This window comes from Lacerta agilis, chromosome 5 (genome assembly GCF_009819535.1).
Source record: "Lacerta agilis isolate rLacAgi1 chromosome 5, rLacAgi1.pri, whole genome shotgun sequence".
NCBI classification, from domain to species: Eukaryota; Metazoa; Chordata; class Lepidosauria; order Squamata; family Lacertidae; genus Lacerta; species Lacerta agilis.
Window position 1 is genome coordinate 91,998,249 of NC_046316.1, and position 20,665 is coordinate 92,018,913.

The 20,665-nt window shown below is 44.5% G+C and overlaps 1 protein-coding gene across 8 annotated transcripts in view; it reads right to left on the reverse strand.

Moving 5' to 3' along the window:
* ARMC9 (armadillo repeat containing 9) overlaps positions 1–4,744 on the reverse strand; it is an 82,201-nt gene extending 77,457 nt beyond the window's left edge. For 2 of the 8 annotated variants that reach the window (XM_033150876.1, XM_033150877.1), the window contains exons 1-4: positions 4,423–4,487; positions 3,415–3,499; positions 2,454–2,579; positions 1,842–2,012 (exon numbers count right to left, since the gene is read on the reverse strand). In XM_033150876.1, coding sequence (XP_033006767.1) covers positions 1,842–2,012; positions 2,454–2,579; positions 3,415–3,499; positions 4,423–4,442 — 402 coding nt within the window. In that variant the 5' untranslated portion in view covers positions 4,443–4,487. The other 6 variants (XM_033150881.1, XM_033150882.1, XM_033150874.1 and 3 more) reach the window with 6 other exon arrangements.
* Between the last annotated feature and the right edge of the window lie 15,921 nt (positions 4,745–20,665).

Sequence of the window (20,665 nt, forward strand, 5' to 3'; positions counted from 1 at the left end):
CACGGTGGGCATCTTGGTTTTATATATCAATTGGTGCAGAGGCCTCCAAACTTATTTTATCCTCAAATGCCACATCAGATGCCAGCCACCCTTTCCCATAAGTGATGTCTTGAGGAGGGTGCATGGAACCAGGATGGCAGAAATGGGGGAAGCAGATTGCACTGTGAAAGCACCGGGGCTGCATAGCCACCAATCAGGACGACCCCCATTCCAATCTTTCTCATCTACCACAAATTCACTAGGTGTACTAAAATAATCCTCCCTCTCTTAGCTTCAGTCCCCTCAACTGCAAATGCAGTGTTAATCAAAAATTCTGGGTTGTTGGAAGCATTACTAAGATAATATACATGAAGTACTTTTCAACAAACCTAAAGCACTATGTAAATCCTAAGTATTATTAAACACAACTACTGTGTTTTCTTCTGCAACTTGCATCTCGCCTATTATCAAGTTTCTACTCTCTGAGGTTTTTCTGGTTTCAGAAACGGCACAGCAATCTTCCAGCAAAACCAACAATGGGATTTATTTATTTTTTAGTATTATTTCAGATCTACTGGGAGCAGTAGAGATGCAGTAAGTATTTTGTTCTCCAGCTTTTTGACAAAGTATCTCTAAATACCTGCAATTTTGAGTAGCCAACAGCACTATAACACCTGTCCAGCAGTTTAAATTGAGCAGGGACCCAAACAAAGAGAAAGCAAAGGACCACACAGCAAGACTCTCTATTTCTAGAAGACATCAATTCTCACCTATTAAATACTGCAGGCAGCCTGCAGGTGATCTTATTGAGCCATCCAAACTGACTCTTCAGAGCCACTGGGATATTTTGGTGCTTGATTGCCAAAACAGACTGCCCTAATTTTTTCCCCCGTGTGCCACACAAGTACTATTAAGCTTATATTGCTTCCTTTCAAACTAATCCTAAACAGTTGGTAAAAACTTTATCTGTCCATTGGTCACTGCTGAGCAAATAGGGACTCCCGTGGAGACACAGTTACCCTAACCACCTCGCCATCCGGGAGGGCATGAAGGAGCAAGAATTTGGGAATGCAACTCACCCAAAAGTACTTTACACTTGCATAATGGGCGACAGGACTCAGTGAAATACTTTGCACGCTTACAGTGTTCAGCGTGGCTTATTCCCTAAGTGTGTTTAAGACTGCATTGTAAGTTTTGTTACATGGTAAACCCATGTTTTTGAGGATCAGGAATGGGCCCCATGGAGACTAAGGCCTATGCACTCGCTTCTTATCCACAAACCAGGATGCCCCACCAGGATCAAACCATAGTCTGGGAAATCTGTTGCATCTAGACATTAATGGCTAACTCTGATTTGTTGGTAGCCAGAAGCAGAAGCTTCTAAACTCCTCTCCTACACACAAGAAGGGGATGAGTAAACCCATAAGCCTGTGGCTAGGAGCCGTTCATCCGAGAGTGCAGTCTAGATCTGGACTTAACCATTATGAACTGCAGGTGAGAGCTCCCAACTGAATGACCCTAAAAAATAAAAAACCCTCTACAAAGAAAGCCAAGCTGTCAGGGTTAGCTAGAACCCTTCTCCTTGACATTTAATTTTCTCTACAGAGGGGTTTTTAATTTTACTGTTTGTATAGAGGAGCACATAGTCAGAAGACCTAGCTTGGACACTCTAACCATCTTAGTGAGAACTAGGGAAAAGCCACAAACCTAACTGAAACTGGAAAAGGGGTGAAGCCAATGGGTTATTTAAAGACACGGGGTCTCAGCTGTTGACCGAATCACAGCCTTCTTCACTCACTTAAGAAAAGATAAGAGTAAAAATCTACAAGGACAAATTTATTTAAAAAAAGAAAGAAACATACAGGTTTTCCCACACTGTGCTTTAACAGATAGATGGCAAAATGGATGTGAAGATAGAACTCTAGCTTCTGAGCAACAGCTTCATTGTCTCGGATTGAGGAGGGAATATTTTCTTCCCACAGTTCAAAGAAAACATCCTGGTCTCCATCAGTGAAGGACGTTAGTAGATCCTTCCAAAGAGAAGAAGAAAAGAGAGAAGTTACGCATTTAATATATCACTTCCTACGCAATAGTTACAGGTAGGTAGCCGTGTTGGTCTGCCATAGTCAAAACAAAATGAAAAATAAGAAATTCCTTCCAGTAGCTCATACCAAGAACAAACTTAGTTGGTCTCTAAGGTGCTACTGGAAGGAATTTCTTATTTTTTATTTTGTTTTTCCTACGCAATGTTAAAGATGAAATCACTTTATACTGAAACAGTTCAATTCCAGAAAATCCCTTTCCGCGATTATTCATGGATGGACAGGGGAAAGTAGATTTGAACTAAGGGATAACACTCAATGTTGTGAGTTGTGGGCTACCACAGACAAACCTGGACAGAAAAAACTTGGATTTTAACTGCAATAGGGCTCCCACATAGATGAAGCACTAATTCCATACGAAAAAAATGTTACCTGAATTATCAGAGCCTTGGAGTCCTTCACTGAACTACCCCCAGTTTTAGGTAACGGTTTCCCTTTTATTTTGCATTCCTTTGTAAATGTTTTCACTGTATCTTCAAATTCTGCAAACTCCAAATACTGCAAACACAAGAAGTTATAAGAAAATCTGCAATAACTCCCATTAAAAGACATAAGCAACAACAGATTAAGGCAACAGAACAGAAACCTGTTTGGATGCCTGACCATTGATAACTAGAAAACTGGAGAAAGCCCTAGAAATACACATGACCGGGCACTAGAAAAACATGACCTCCATATCAACCTATACATTTTCAGACTTATTTTATGTGCACAAAATTCTATGGATAAGATAGGTTCAGAGCTTGATGTCTATACAAACCAGTCTAATGATTCGCTTCTAGTGACTGTATTGAGGTTTGTATATTGATCACTGAGGAAGATCCCTAGTGGGTTGAAATGTGTCTGGTTCTCAGTATTATTGCTGGTCATATGAGCTTTGGTTTTCAGTCGGTTCTTTGAATTTGATGACTGCATTTCAGACTTCATTTATATGTTATAGGCCTCATACATGTCCGTATTTTGGGAATGATTAAAATACCATATTTATATATATTGCAGTAGTGGTCTGCATTCCCCCCCCCCCCCAATTACCCAATTTTCTGCCTTAAATCTACTTTTTGAGGTTCAGTTCTGTATTTTCTGTTATTTGTATCTTGATCATCTTTTCAAGAGCCATTGTAGGATGGTTTCACATCAACAAAAATTGTGCTGTTGACTTTTTAAGGTTTGATGTTTTAATATGCTTTTGACTGGCAACCTAGCCAGATGGGCAGGGTACAAATAATAAAATTATAATTATCATCATCATTATTATTATCCCAGCAATTCTGGACCACCCTGCAGAAGTTCAGCAAATGTTAAATGAGCAGCCCCTTTGAAGAGAAAAACGCACCTCCTTCACCATTCCAAGTAGCTCCGCTTCGTAAGCAAGGACGTCTCCCATAATAAATGTCGGACGACTCTTGTAGTAGCGCAACCTACGATTACAATGTGAAGGGCTATATGAAACACTGCATAAGAAACAAAGTGTTGCTTTCAATCAAAATTAGCTTTTCCAAATAAAATAAAAATGATCTTGCTTCGGAATCCAGCATCCTGCTGGCAGCTCCTGACAATTCTTTTATTTTTATTTTTGTAAATCTATTTATTTGGGTTTTTCAAATTAAAGTTTTACAATAACGTATCTACATACAATATAGAAACAAGATTCCACAGAATCTCCTGGACTTCCCTCCTCCCCTTGGTGGGTCCTATTGCTAGTCCTTTCTTCCTGCATCTTTTATAATAATCCAAATCTTTTGCATCTCCATTATGTCCATAATTCACCACTAAACTACAAGTGTTATTCCAATCCCACTAACGATTTTAGCTTTTTACAGTGGTTTTCAAGATAGATTATAAATTTCCCCATTCCTTATTAAAATTAATATTGTCCAGCTGACCCTCCTCCAATAGAACCATGCATGCCAATGGGTGAGCATGTTCTCCCTGACTAAAGTCTAGTTCCATAACCATAGCCAGGGGGTCAATTGCGGCTTTAGCTGGGCATTACATTCTGACCCTCCCAGCTACTGTTTGGAATATCAGAATGTGCTTCGGGTTCACGAGCTCTTCCCTCCATCTGTCAACACGCTGCTCTGTGGCTGGGTTTCGTGGAACCAGCTGCAGAGTTGGAAGGGACCCCCAGGGTCATCTAGTCCAACCCGCTGCAATGCAGGGATCTTTAGCCCAAGGGTGGAGCTCGAAAACCCACAACCCTTGCCTGTTGCAGAGGGTGGAAGCTGCTCCCAGGTTCTCTGCGGCTTTCAAAGCTTGGCTGCAGCACCATTTCTGCACAGGCAGAAACCCACCAGGTGAAGCTCTGCTCCGCAGAGAGGCTGCGAGGGAGGATATACCTCACCTGTTGAATTTCTTGCCCATCGTGGAGCAGTCTTGAGGCGAGAGGAAGGGGGCGGGAAAGGTGCCTGGAGGAAAACCAACACACCTCTGAGCACGTGCAGAGTGCCCTCTCCTCCCCCCCCCCCACGTCACAGCCACCAGGGTCTGCAGCCCGCAAGACGCAGCTTTCTTTCGGGAAACCCTCTCCTGCTCCTGCTCCCAGTTCCCTCGGGCTTCGGAGTAAGGGGAACCCACCGACCCGGCTTACCTGCTCCGCTTCCCAAGGCTTCCGAGAGGAGTAGGCCGCGCTCCTTCTCCCCGTCGCCTAGCAACGGTAGTCCCGCTCAGCTCCGGCTTCCACCGGGTTGAAAGCCACGCGGCTCCTCGGAACCAATGGCAAGGGAGCGCTGCGTCACGTGGGCCTGTCAGCCAAACAGCGGCCGGGAAGAAGGTGGGGAAAGAAGCGTCCTAGCAACGGCCTGGCTCAGGGGAAGGAAGGAGGGAAGAGAATGCTGCGAAGGCAGAAGCCCCAGAAGGATGCTGGGAAATTCCCTCATCCCAAAGATGCTGGGGAAGAAGGGCATGATGGGAAATTCCCTCTCAAAAGGTTCTGGGAAAGATGGGGCGGTAAAGGGGCGGCCCTTTTCTCACTTGGGAACACATACTTTTAACTTTAGGATGTTTTAAAAGTGTGGCTGTTGGCTTTCCTTTATTTTAATGTTTTATCTTTTTGTAAACCGCTATATAATTATTATTATTATTATTATTATTATTATTATTAGTGTGTATAATAGTATTATTATTATTATCATTATTAATTTTATTGTTATTTTATTTGTGTTTCTAATATAATTCCATATCTAGGAAATAAAATAAAAAAATACAAAGACCACAAAGAAGAAAACTCTGAAATAGAAAAGAAATAACAATTTTAAGATATTGAAAAATAAATTGAAAACCAGTAAGTTTTCCTCTTCCGATTTCCCATGGTTCCTTTCGTCTCCTCTTTTTCTCACGTTTCTTGGTTCACGCCATATAGTGCAACTGCTTATATACACATTAGTTTTTTCTTACCCTGCTGAAAATCTTACCATCCTGCTAGGTTGTTTTGTTTATAATGCATTTTCATATATTCAATAAAAAATATCCAGTCCTCATATTTTTCATCATTTTGATTTCTTCTTCATCCCTTCTAATTCTGTGTATTCTAACAGTTTAAAAAATTGCATACATTTTTAAAAATGTATGCATTTTATGAAATAATAAAATGAATAAATACTTGAGAGCCAAATGCCTTGCTGAACTCAGTGGCGCTTGCTTGTCAATGGAAAAGAACACAGGCTCCTCCCGTCAGGTAGGTTGGGCCAGCCACTGACTCTCAACCCAGAGCCTACCTCACAGGGTTCTCGTGGGGATTAAATGAGCCTAGCAGAAGCATGTATGTCACCTTGAGCTCCTTGGAGGGAAAAGTGAGATATAAATGCAATTAATAAACAGTAATAATAAATAATAATACATAAACAGTTGCACTAGATGGAGCCAGCCCAGGCTTCACTAACACAATGGGGATTCCCTGCTCTCCTCCCCCATGTGTCATAATGTTCCTCCCCACCAAGAAGCCCTGAGGGGGGGGTCAATAAAAACCCCAGAACAACATGCAAGGGGAAGAGAAACGTTTGCTCTGATGGAACTATCATAATAGTGTGACATTGTTGGGGGTTGGACTAGATGACCCTCAGGATCCTTTCCAACCCTACAATTCCATGATTCTACAATTCCTCCCTTTGCTCCATTATTTTATTGGTTTTAATTAGTTGCATGGGTTTTTTTTGTAACAAACTTGATTGTTGTGCAATATTGTTAGCTGTGATGCCATTGTTAATTTATGCCCATTGTGAACTGCGTTTGAATGCAGTATCTGCAGGAAAAGAGCATTTCAACAAACCTGGCTTGACAGTCTTGAAATATGAGCGTGTCTCACCAGTTCCAATGATTAAGCTGTTTAAAGCCATGCTTGGCTGGGACCAATTTAAACTATTTTATTAGGCGATTAAAGGAAAGTAGCCAGGGAGATCTCTGGGCCTCCAGTTCCTGGGAATCACAAGAGGGGAGTGTGTTTCAGGGATTTCCACAAGCGTTTGGCCATTGTGAAAACAGGATGCTGGACTAGATGGGCCTTTGGCCTGATCCAGCATGCTCTTCTTATGTTCTTATCATCGCACTGTGCTCTCTTCTCATAGGTCCTCATTTAAGGGGAATTAGCAACATCCTGCATACATAAATACAGGATTTTAAAAATACTGATTTCGCATAGCGTCATGGCTCCACTTGGCTATGCCACAAAAGACTGAATGGTGCGTTGGGGCTTTGTGACCTCTGCCACAGCGTGACTGTTCAGAAGGGGCTTTATCCTTTGTCCTCTTCTGTTTATTCAAAAACAGGGTTGCTTTTTTCTTGAAGACACAGAAATCTGCCTAATCTTTTGGTTCCTTGGAGAGTCACAAAGCCAAAGGCTTTGTTTTATGTAGCCGACATTGGCAGAGACTTTAAAGAGAAACAGTGGTACTAAGACGTTTTCTCACAGAAGCGTGTGATAAATTGTAAAGGCTTCTGGGAAAATTATTTTTAGAAAAAGGAGCCGCTGCCCTGGATGGCAGTGATCCATTTGTGTCCTCAAGCTGCAGCACAGAGGAGAATTACAGGCTACAGCAAAAGGTTATCTTTAAAGTAAGATGAAGAAGCAGACAGGGACAAAGGTTCACATCTGGCACAGCCTTTCTTTCATAACGGCAGCCAGTCAAATGACTTAAAAGCAGGAAAATGAAGGGGAAATAATATTCCCCATTGTTGGTCCCCAACAATTAACATTCTGGTGGTAGGATAAAGGTAAAGGGACCCCTGACAGTTAAGTCCAGTTGCGAACGACTCTGGGGTTGCGGCGCTCATCTCACTTTACTGGCCAAGGGAGCCGACGTTTGTCTGCAGACAGTTTTTCCAGATCATGTGGGCAGCATGACTAAGCCGCTTCTGGCAAAACCAGAGCAGCACACGGAAACGCCATTTACCTTCCCGCCAGAGCAGTACCTATTTATCTACTTGCACTTTGACGTGCTTTGAACTGCTAGGTTGGCAGGAGCTGGGACCGAGCAACGGGAGCTCACCCCGTCGCGGAGATTCGAACTGCCGACCTTCCGATCAGCAAGCCCTAGGCTCAATGGTTTAGACCACAGCGCCACCCGCATCCCACGGTGGTAGGATAACCAGCCTCATAAAATCAAAATGCTGAGTCCAACTAATGCATGAAGGGGTTAATGCCATAGAGTAAGCTGTCCTGCCAGGCTTGGCCAAGTCACTCTTTCTCACCTTGGGAGGAAGGAAATAAAGTCTATTGTTTCTCTCAGTCGACAGGTATCCATGTGCAAAGAGGAATGAGCTGGTTGTAAACCGCATGGCTTTTTTACAAAGCCGTTCTTGTGTTCCTATACCAAATAACTTAGGACCTTTCACCACTTTGGAACTAACCTAAGTTTAGCTGCCTGTGTTTTCTGAATGCTGTATGGTAAAGCACATGAATCTGAACTTTGAAGAGTTTATAAGTAAACCATTTTTAACTTTCATAAATTTAGCGTCATTTCTATGCTGGCGCAAGTGGGAAACTCCCCCCCCCCCAGTGCTGCTGGTCTCCTCCCACCCTTGTGGATCTTCATTTCCACCCCCCTTGTTCCTGATGGAGATCTTCACTCCCCCCTTTACCTGGGTGGGGAGGGGCAGCTCCATTTTGTGGTCCGCCTCAGGTGTCAAAATGTCTTGGGCCAGCCTTGCCTACAGACTTTCCACTGGAGCGGAAAAGTGGCTCAGTCAGCAAGTCACCTGGCCCGAGCCTTGGGGGTAAATTGGAAAATGCATATATCCATACAGGTTTCTTATTGCAGCAGGCTCCCGGAATGGAAAGCAGAGGGCCTGACATCAAGCTGGAAACGGCTTCGGAGTTGCGATATAAATTATCGGCGGCATTTTGCAGCCCGGCCCAAGAGCAGCCACACGCCAGAGAAACCGCGGCCGACTGTGAAGCAAATTGTCAAGCTGTGAAATGCAAAGCTAGCTGAAGAGAGGAGGCCGAGGGAGATGTTTTTAGAATCGACCACATGAGGGAAATATGTTTACATGGCGGGTATCCTGTCCAATTCCACCACCACCCCAGACTCTGTGCTTTGTGTCTCTCTCAGGAAAGGGATTCAGCTTGGTGATGGAGCATTTGTTTTACACAAGAAGGTCTCGGGTTCAAGTCCTGGTGGCATCCCCAGTTAGGGCTGGGAGAGAGCTCCCGATAAAGACCTCCCTGCGTTCCTAGGACCTGTTTTCTTGTCTAGGAAGCATAGCATGAGGAGAAGAATGAAGTGCCCCTGAACATGAACAGAGTGTCTTTTCCTTCACTGCTATGGTTGGACTAGGAACTGGGAGACCAGGGTTCAAATCCCCACTTGGACACGAAGCTCAGTGGGTGACTTTGAATGCTAGTCACTGTATTTCTGCCTAACCTACCTCACAGGGCTGTTTTGAGGATTTAATAAGGAGGCATGCCCACCACTTTGAGCTCCTTGGAGGAAACATTGGGATATAAATGCAATTAAATGAGTACCGTAAATAGATCAGCTCCTACACCTCTAGAATGAGGAAGAAGGGGTTCCAAAAAGCACGACTCTTTCCGTGCCAGTTTAGGACCAGCCCAGGAACTATTAATACCAGAGTTTAAGCTTCCACAAAAAAAGAAACCAGACTAAGGCAAAGGTGAACCTCAGATGGGCGCCCCAATTTGTGGGCTGTGAGACCAAAGGTGGCTTTCTGTGTCTCAGGCCACAGGTTCCAGTTGTCCTGCCAGCAAGGAGAATAAAAACAGCATTTAACTCAGGCCCCACCATCTCATAAACATCTCGGCACTGCAGTTTTTAATAATCGCAGTGGCTCCACCAGACTCTCGTGAGACAAGAAGTAGCCCTATATGTCAAACGACTGGTTTTGGGTAACCTTTTTAAAAAAGAAAAATAAAACCTACAAATCTACAAGCTCTCTATTTGTATTTATCTTTCCTCCCCAATTTATTATAGCTTAAAAAAAATAAAAACCAATCTGGCTCTGTGTCAATATATTAATACCTTTTCCAGTAACTAAGGCTGCAGAGCCAGGCCGTCAGTCATCGGCATCCCAGGGATAAAAGGGGCAGCGTGTCTCGTCCAAAGGAATCATGCGTGTTTCTACAGCATTTCGTTTTCACCAGCTTGGCTGAAGGGGAAGGAATAGGGTGGCGTAGCAGGAGAGGATGCTTCACTGCAAGGTCTCCTGGCAGGCGCAAAAAAAATCTGCGTTCCACATGCAAAGGGGAGGACGTGGCTTCCTTCTGTCCGTTCCCCACCTTTCCCAGTTAAATGGCACAATTGTGGGAGAATGTAATAATAATAATTGTTGTAAACCAATTAAACTATAATAAGGAGAAAATAGGGCCCGTTTCCCAAGGGGGAGTTCCGGAATTTTTACCCTGGGGAAGACCCCGTAATTTGCGGAGCCTCCCACTTACGCTGAAATGACAGAGACGAACCGTAGCTGAAAAAAAAAGCAAAGCGTAGCCTTCCCATTTATTCCAAGATCTGTTGCAACAGAGGTTCCCCAGACAAACAGAGAGAACCCCGACTTATGGTACAAGGAGACTTATATACATTTCTGTTTCCATACAAGTCAATGACATGAAAAGAGCGGGGGGGGGAAAGGGATTTTACATAAGGTAAGTACATTTCACTGTGTGATTGGATTTGACAATGGTGGTTGAGTGCGTTTTCCTGTCCATCCTTTGACTAGATAACAGTCCTATATATCTCTGTATGCAGGGTGGAGCCGGCGATTGGAATTTCCTGAATTGCAAATGTCCATGCTTTTGTTATGAATAAAGGTGGTTGTCCTTGTTTATAGTTGACCTCTCAATGTTTATTTCTTGCTGCTTTGGTAGTAGACCCAACAGGTCTGTCTGATGGGTTTAGATTATGCAAATGGTCAAGAGGCTGGGTGGAGAGGCTAATCCAGCTGCAGGCGATAGGCATGGGTGGGGTGCAGAGATGTGATCAGATAATGAGCGGTCAGATTTGCATCTGAACATCAGGATTGTCGCTGTCCGTTCCCCCCCCCCCAACCTGCCCTTCTGCTTCCGGAAAGAAATGGATCAACATGGCTCTCTCTCCCTCCAGGTGGCCTTGCCTTGGACCTTGGTTCCGTTGGTCCCCTCTCTGTTCATTGGGGTGATAGTGGGGTGCAGATCGGGTACAGGTGGGGTGCACTCCTATTACAATAATAATAATTTGTACCCCGCCCATCTGGCTGGATTTCCACAGCCACTCTGGGCGGCTTCCAACAGAAATCAAATACAAAAATATCACACATTAAAAACTTCCCTTAAAAAATGTAATTCTTGTGAAATAAGCTGTGGGTGCTTGACTTGCAATAGGCATGTCAGTTAAACCTGCAGGGATCTGGCGAAGTCCACCTAAGATCGCCAACGAACCAAAAAGATGCTGGCCCAACTAATTTTTGTTTTGAAGTCTCTGGACCAGTTTGCTGGAGGTTGTGTGTTTAAAATAAGGTTACCAGATGTCCCTTTTCCCCAGGGACAGTCCCCAGATTTACAGGTGAAACTCGAAAAATTAGAATATAGTGGAAAGGTTCATTTCTTTCAGTAATTCAACTTAAAAGGTGAAACTCATATATGAGATAGACTCATGACATGCAAAGCGAGATATGTCAAGCCTTTATTTGTTATAATTGTGATGGTTATGGCATACAGCTGATGAGAACCCCAAATTCACAATTTCAACTTTGGGGTTTTCATCAGCTGTGCGCCATAATCATCATAATTATGAGAAATAAAGGCTTGACATATCTCGCTTTGCATGTCATGAGTCTATCTCATATATTAAACTCCAGTAGCTAATGAAAACAATTGCTTACATAAATGGACTTTCCCACGATATTCTAATTTTTCGAGTTTCACCTGTACAAATCAGTCCCCTGACAAAATCCGTCTATTTAGTAGGAAGTTGAAAAGTGTCTCTGGATTCATTGAAAAAAATATGGTGACCTTAGTTTAAAAGCCACAAGAAATGCATCCTCGTTGCTGGGGCTTTCCCCCCCCTCTGGGATGTGCTGGAAATCTGTTCCAGCACCTCTCAGATGGGCACCATTGCCATTCTATGAGGACAAGGGAGGTGTTCATGATGAGTCCCAGCATCTCTTTTTCTAGAAAAATAGCACTGCTCATTGCCAGGTTTTATTCTGAGTCAAGGTCGGCAGCAACATCCTCTACATTAAGAGCAGGCCAATTCTCTAAGTGTGGATTCTGCCATAGCCAAAACATAACCACCATCCAATTCTAGCACTCAAGGGGATGGTACCAGCAGTCTCAGGGGAGCCCCATGGGCCTTGGGGTTCATTGATGGAAGAAATTAAATAAACTCCGGGGTTTGCTAATGTTTAAAAAAACACTGAGGGGTGTGGAGAACGAAGCAGGAAAGAAACTTCCCAAACAGCCAAATAAACGAAGCCCAAATGTACTCAGGAAGCTGACTGGGAGGCACGGAGTGGAGTATGGTATTGTATTTGATAGGAGAGCGGCGGCAACATTCCTTTTTAACGCTATTGTGATTGTTGCGAGGCACTTTGAGCTCCGCACGTGTCGCTGGAAAAGCGGTATACAAATATGAAATCAAAATCAGAGTGGCATGGCTGGCTGACTAGAAATCCAGGCAGGAGCTATGCTGAAACTTTGTATTTCAAATTGCAGTAATAGTAATAATAGTAATAGTAATAGTAATAGTAATAGTAGTATTAGTAGTAGTAATAATAATTTATTATTTATACCCCGCCAATCTGGCTGGGTTTCCCCAGCCACTCTGGGCAGCTTCCAACAGAACATTAAAATGCAAGAATCTATTAAACATTAAAAGCTTCCCTAAACAGGTAGCTTTCACCTTGTGCGCATGCTTCATCCGGGTAGCCAACGCATGCACACTCAGGTGCCCGGTTGAGCTCCTCCACGCACGATGGCACTGTGCGCCTGGGCAGCTCTCCACAGTTGTTGCAAGTGGGAGACAGGGTGTGTGGCACCCCTCTCGGGTACCAAAATTCAGGGGAACGAGCACAAACTATCATCCTCAAGCTGCAGCTGGTCTGTCTCTCTCTCTCCCTCACTCTCTCTGCACAGCCCTGCAAATACCTGTCCTGGTAAAACCACAGAAATGTTACAGGGCGGAATTCTTCCCTGCATGCCTCATCGCCGCCCAGCAGGATTCGCATCAACAAACGACTAAAGTAAACGCCGATCTCACTGTGCTCCTATTGTCTGCCCAAGGCCTCCTGGCCTCTTCGGTTTCCTTCAAGCGGCACATTATAGACCCCAGAGCTGTTCATTTTCGCCCGCTCGGTGCCAACACAAAGAGGAAATATGTAAACAGGCATTAGCCTCGTGTGTGTACACACACACACACACAGCATCTGCAGGCGGGCGGGTAAGGAGCCAGGATGTGGAGTTCAGCTGGCTGATATTGAAAAATCACTTGCCTCCCTTTCTTAAGGTGGATTGACATGCTCCCTTGGCAAACACGATTCCAGAACGGCATTTGACAGGTAAAATCCTAGGAAGATGAAATATACTGGGAGTCAAGTGTGAATTTCATGCTCTTTATTCAGCTCATAGTAGCAAGGAACGAATCTTTCCCCAAAACGCCTGCTATATATACATTATTTACACAATGGGCCCCACGTGATTGGTTAATTCTGGGCTACTCCTGTAGGCCAATCACGTTGTGGATTCACTTCCACCTGGAGCTGGATTGGGTGGCTCCTGCGGACCAATCAGACTGCTGCATCCTGGATCCTCTTGTTCTAGGACCAATCAGACTGCTGCATTCTGAATCCTATTGTTCTAGGATTCATCTCAGTACATAACAAAAGATCGAAACAAAATAGAAAATTATTTTCAGTAGCACCTTAGAGACCAACTGTGTTTGTTCTTGGTATGAGCTTTCGTGTGCATGCACACTTCTTCAAAAGATATAACTTAGGCCCTGGTTATCTGAAAACTGCATCCTCCTATATGAACCTGCCTGGGTCTGAGATCTGCAGGAGAGACCCTTCTCTCAGCTCTGCCACCCTCACAAGCACCCTTGGTGGGGACGTAGGGGAGGGCCTTCTCAGTGGCTGGTCCTCCGAGACCTTGGGACCCCCCTTGCTTGAGAAGCCAGACTGACTCCCTCCTTGTCCTTCTGCTAACAGGCGAAGTCCTTTTTAACAGTGCTGTGCTATTTTTATTATCTGTATTTCAACAGAATTGTTTTTATACTGTTCTAATCCTATTGGAGTTTAATTCCTTTTTAACTATTCTTTGTTAATCTGTTTTTAGCTTTTCTGTATTTTATCTGCGTTGTTTCAATTTGTGTAAGCCGCCTTGATTCTGGGGAAAAGCTGGAAAATAATAATAATAATAATAATAATAATAATAATAATAATAATAATAATAATAATAAAATGTGATGAGGGTTGCAAGAGAGGAAGGGCATTTTTGCATCATAGTCAGTCAGGCTGCCTTTCGTTCCAACATTTCCTTGTAGGATCCACGAACAGGAAGCGCCAAGCAGAAAATGCCTCCTGTGGATTCCGTCCCGCCCAATACATTACCCATCAATTAACGAGACACAAAATTGCATTTGATTAAGTTCCAGGCTGGAGAGCATCCTAGAGGAGGCCTTTCCTGGTCTGATGCCTCTTTCACTGCAGATGGAGCCCCAGGCTTCCCATTTCAATGCAAGCACAATGCACACGGCCCTCGCATCCGCTTAATGGAGAGACGTTCTGGGATCAGCCCAGAGCTTTCTAGAAGAGGCTGGCTGTTAGATCAGACTAAAGGGGCCCCGTCTAGTCTAGCACCTGAAACCTGCGAAAAGCCCACAAGCGGGACAGGAGCACAGCAGCAGGACCCCCCCCCCCCGCCCATGTGCTTCCCAGGACTGGCAATCAGAGGCATGTGGCGTCTGATAGCGGAGCTGCCGTGATCTGTCTACCCCCCTTTCTATGCCAACTAAGTCGATGGGCATCACGGCCACTATTGTGGGGAGAAGCCCCTTGTGTAGAAAAGTTTCCTTTATTGATTACCGGTACTTTCTTTAATTTGTTGCATTTTTATCCCAACTTTTCCTCCAAGGAGGTCAAGGTTCTCCCTCCTCTCCCCATTTAATCCCCACAACAACCCTGTGAGGTAGGCCGGGCCGAGAGGGAGTGACTGGCTGGCTCCCAAGGTCACCCAGTGAGAGCTTCATGGCTGAGTGGGGATTTGAACTCAGACCTCGCCCAAGTTCTAGTCCCAACACTACTCTCCCACCAGCTCTTGGGTCCTGGATCTCTCACCCTTTGGCTTTGTGGAGACACACAGCCCCGGCTCCTAGTATTTTGAGAAAAGGAGAGAAACTCCATAGAGGCATTGCAGTCCCCCATTCATTTCAGTCGCCCCGTTCTTCACCTCTCCCAGCTCTGCATCCTTCTTTCTGAGGTTACAGGGAACCAGACAGGGGGCCTTCTTGTAGTGGCGCCCGCCCTGTGAAACGCCCTTCCATCAGAGGTCAAGGAAATAAGCAGCTATCCTATTTTTAAAAGACACCTGAAGGCATCCCTATTTAGGGAAGCTTTTAATGTTTAACGCTGTATTGTTTTTAAAATCTCTTTTTAAAATAATATGTATTGCATTTAAAAAACAACAACATACAAAACACAACATACAAACAAAACTCAAAAATTTCACAATCCATCCCATTGCTATTTTCCACTGTATGGGGACTTCCCTCAGTCCCCCTCTCTGAGCTGCATTGTTCAATTAACGTTTTTATTCGCTCCATATGGCGCACCGGACCATAGGGCGCACCCCGTTTTTAGAGGAGGAAACAAGGAAAAAAAAACATTTTTCTGGTTTTCCTCCTATAAAAGCCCTGTTTTTTTTGAGGATCAGCTAAAAGTTTTGCAGCTTTTTTTGCAAAGGGAAAAGCCCTGGTTTTTTGAGGATCAGCTAAAAGTTTTGCAGCTTTTTTTGCAAAGGGAAAAGCCCTGGTTTTTTGAGGATCAGCTAAATGTTTTGCAGCTTTTTTTGCAAAGGGGGAAAAGCAAAGCTCCTTTTGCAAAGGGGGAAAAGCAAAGTGGAAAAGCCCCGTTTTTATGGGGTTCAACTCACATTTCTGTAGCTTCTAAAGGAAAGGGAGCCTTTTCTACAGTTTCCAGATAATCTAATCAGCCAGTCACATGTTGCTGGGGAAACAAACAACCTCCCTCTGCAGCACATTCAACAATGGAGGTCTGGGCAAGAGGGGGGGCTGAAAGGGAACCGGGGACTCTTATCTCTCTCCCGATCTCTTGCTGGTCAGCTGCTGAGCAGGGTCCTTTCAACACCCCCTTTTCTCTTTGTAAAATAAAAAGCATGATCCTCTTTTGGCCCCTGGGAAATTCAGCTCCAGGGACCACCATTCGCTCCATAAGACGCACAGATATTTTCCCTTACTTTTTAGGAGGAAAAAAGGGCGTCTTATGGAGCAAAAAATACGGTATCTCCTATAGCAGGTTCCTCTTCTCTAATCTTAAATTTTAATAAAAAAGAAAATTGATTGATTCTGTCCAAAAATTAAATCATATATGTTACTGGAAACCTATCTACATTATATATTCCATAAGGATACATACATATATATATATATATATATATATATATATATATATATATATATATATATATATATATATATATATATATATATATATATATATGGATACATTATATATTACAATTGTATTGTTTTTAAAATATCTTTCTGAGTCACCACCAATTCAGATCCCGCCGGTGTTTTTGTGAAGACCATTGTACATTCTCACTCTCTTTCCCTCGGCCTCCCATTATATTTTGCTCACGGTGAACCACATTTACCATTCATCCAGTTTGGAGAGATCCTTGGGTGGATGGGTGGGTAGTTCAGAATCCCTTTTGTGTTTTTACCACAGAATTGCAGAGTTGGGACTGAGACCTCAAGGATCAACTAGTACAAACCCCTGCAAGGCTTAAAACATTTGTCTTTAGATATCCCTCTCCTGACACACAAATCTTGTCGATCTTTCGTCTCTTTTACTGTCAATCGTCATTATTTTAAAATGTTTTTAATTGTTTTGCAGCGATTCTGTTGATTTACTGCCATAAACCAGGATCCTAAACCGTATCAAATTTAATTGAGAAATATTTGGGTGTCATCCGGCCACGTGTTTGCATACCTGGCCACGTAGCTTGCTCACCTCCAGCTTCAGAGGACGGGAGTCTTCTGGTGCCTTTGAATTTATTTATAAATGCCCTGGGTTTTGGGTTCCAGCTTTCAAGCAGGGGGGCAGGCAAGCAAGCATCTTCATCACCCCAGGACAACAACCTTGGCGCTCTGCCCAGGCTTCCGAGAATCAGTGAGAAAGGAGGGAAGATCAGAGCTCCTTCCTGCCATGGGATCCGCTGCCGCCATCCCTCCCTCACTCCCACCGGCTCTTGCAGAAGACAAACATCAGGCGCACTAATTAGCCGCTGGCACACCAGCCAGAGGGGAGGTTTCTCTGCAAGCAGCCCCAGGAGACGACTCACATTTCCTCCACAATTAGCCCTAACCAGGAGGGCTGGCTTCATGTCACGACCAACACTACACAGCAACCAGCCACCCAAGTCTGAGCAGGCTTTGCCAAGCAGGTGCCCTCCAGATGTTCTGGACCACAACACCAACCAGCCCCCAGAAGGTACCAGTTTAGTGAAGGATGCCACACCGTCTCTTACATTCTGCATCTCTCTCACCACCTGCCCATCCATCTATCCTTTTATTTGTACGGTGCCTTTCCAAAGTTAAAACCCTGCTCACTGCCTACTTAGGAGGCAAGGCGTCCAGAATTTCTGAATGCCACTTGCTGGAAACTGCAGGAGAGCTGGTCCTGTGTTTGAATCCTGATTGAGGGATCCGGTCGGCCACTTGTGAGCACAGGATGCCTTGTGGGACATCTTTGGGGGGAAGAAAAGGATAAGGAGTAAACTCTACACAAATCCAGAGCAGAGTCCCTAAGGTGGTTGGATGGCATCTGGTATGCCTTCCTTCCGGCAACTCCAGCAGGCAAGGTGGTGCCAAATGTCTGACTCTGCTTTGCTTTGGACCACATCAGAGACTCATACTGGGGGGGGGTGTCTTGTCACCTGGGCAGCCCAGGACCCCCATCACACTGCCCAGGTGAGTTGAATTGAAGGAGCCTCAACCAAGCCTTATCAGCGAGTTGGATAGGCTTGGCCTGGAGCAGAGAAGATTGTGAGGCGATGTGATAGCCAGCTTCAGATTTCTGAAGGTCTGTCACACGCAAGGAGCAATCTCGTATTGTGCTACTCCAGAGGCTAGGACCCATGAATCCGCATTAAGCGCAGAATTAACGGGCAAGGAAATTGGCCAGCCTATAAAAGGTTTCGAGGATTAGCCTTCTGGTTAGGGGTTCAAGTGGCCAGAGATCTGGAATCTTTTAAGTGCAGAAGAAGGACCAGTTTTGCAATCTTCGCTTTTTCTCAGCGCTGGGGAGTGCCTGCTTTTCCACCAGTATTTATGTAGGAAGATTCAGAGCTCCCTCCAAACAGGCGCCCGGTCTTGCCAAGAAGCCTGGTGCCCAAGAACAGTCAGGTTTGTTTTGCTGAAATGTAACTTCATCGACAATAAATCAAAAAGTTGGAAAAACATTTAGCAAAGGAAAACTGGGCGGCAGCGGGGTTTTTTTTGGGGGGGGGGACGACGACGATTGCCAGTGCCCTAAAGCAATGAGCGGGTGGATTGTCCGAGCAGCAAGATGGATGGGGAGGCCCCATGTGCAGAATGGAAGAAAAAAGTTTTTTGCTGTTCTGGCTAAAAGGTGGTTATTGAAAGAAAGAAAGGCCTGGGTCACAAAACGCCAGTGAGATGTATGAACCTTTCTGGGCTGGGCCACTTCAGGTTGCAGGTGGTGTTTCACACAATTCAGTTCAGCCCCATTTTTATTTTTAAAGATACCTGCACATAGAAAAGTAGCTCAACAACATGAAGGCTAGAAACCTGCTCACTTATTTTTAATATTTTTTGAACAGAGGCCCACCTGGCCTCGACCAGAAGGTGTGGATTTAATGTAATTTTAATCTGTTTTAGTATTTTAACTTCTATGTGTTTTAAATTATTGCTGTAATTTTCTTGATTTACCTTTTTGTAAACTGCTGGGTTTTTTTTTTCCTTTTTCACAGAAAACATTCAAGCAGTGTTTAAATTTTATGAAATGAAATAAATAATTTACGTGAAGCTTCTTGATCCCATCAAAGTGAGCCAGTGTGGTCTAGTGGTTAGAGGAAGGGTAGCCAACAAGGCACACTCCAAATTTGCTGTTAGCTTCCAGCTTCTAGGTTATTAAGAGCAGGACCTGGGAATCCTGAGTTCAAATTCTCCCTCAGCAGCGAAACTCACTGGGTGTCCTGGGGCCAAGCCACTATTTCTCAGCCTAACCTACTTTCCTGGGATGCTTGGAATGAAGGGCAGGATACAAACCAAGAAGGGAGGCATTATTAATGGGTGGCGTGGCAAATAACCCCAAAGTTATTTCCCAGACCCTGGAACTACACCAATTGTGGGTTTAAATTAACTCGTTTTTGTGCAAGAGAACCCTTTCAGGAAAGGCTTTAGTTGGAAGAGCCTTCAAAATAAAAACTACTGAAGTATGAATTATGAACACTCCGATAACCAGACTTTTCATCCTGGTGCTGGATCAGGCACAATAATAGTGCAATTCTACATGTGTCTACACAGAAACAAGTCCCACTGAGTTCAATGGGGATTACTCTTGAGTAGGTACAGGACTGCTCCTTTCATCTGACCTTCATGTCAGTGAGTTATCTCAGACTGGCAAGCTCTCCTGTTCGGTGTTAATGGTTGCCAGAGTGAACTGTGAGCCAGGACTGAGACGAGTTCAAATCTCACCCCGGCCACAAAACATTCAAGGTGACTAAAGTGAAGCCACAAGCTCAGCTTCCTGCAAACCTTGTGACGGGGCAGCGGGGATACTTTTGGTTTAGATTACATGGCTATTAAGGATTATGAGAAAACCTCTTTGAGAAGTTGAGATGCTCCAATACGAACACTGAATATTAGTTTTCCAAGTAGAGCTCCTGCGCCTTGGAACAGCTGCACAACAGGCAGAAATCCAACAGGTGAAGCAATCCCTTGCCATACTTCATGCAGGGAGTGTGTGCTGGGTTTCTGTCTGTGTTTTAAGGCCCAGGGATCCCACTGGAAATTCTCATTAATTTCCTCTCTCAGGGAGTGGCCTTCTTTACCTCCCTGCAGCAAAAGTTCACCACGGTCTCCCTGCTTCCCCAGAAAGCCTCTCATGTCCCAATGAAATGACGCACACCCTCGGGAGAGGGGAAAGGGAGCAGGATGGGGGTTTCCCCATTCAAATATTCATGCCATTTCCATTACACGTTGGAAGGAATGATAGTGCACCGAAAACCTCGTCCCTTTATCTCCTGGAAAACAAGACACGGAAAAGAAAACCCAGATCCATCTCTGCTGTCAACTTTAGACCATGACTCTATTTTTTAGGCATCTTTAGGGTGGCTGTTGCTGGGACAACGGGACATTCCAGGAGACAACAGCCGTCTGAAGGTCGGACCCCAATTAGGAGGCAGGCGGGAAAGATGTGAAGAACTCTCTACAAAGCGGAACGACCACATCTGGAGAGCAAACCTATTCCAAGAAGATAAGAGAGGGGAAAGAATGCAGAGTTTATCCTTCCTCTACATGTGGGCGGCTGTTTTCACACAAGATTCTCTTAATGCTGCCGAGACATCGCTTTTATTAAAACGGCGGTTGCACACAGACCCAGTTGTGCCCTTCCTAAGGCTTGGATTCTCCTTGTTTATTTTTTAATTAATTGCATTTATGTGCCACCTTTTCCTCCAGGGAGCTCAAGGTGGTGGACAGGGTTCTTCGCCCCACTCTTCCTTTAATCCCCCCAACAACCCTGCGAGGTAGGTTAGCATGAGAAGCAGCGACTGGTCTCCAGTGTCACCCAGCGAGCTTCCTGGCTAAGTGGGGATTTGAACCATAGAGCACCAGGTCCCAGTGTGGTGCTCTAACCATTACGACACACCGGCTCTTACTAGCTGGTCCGATATA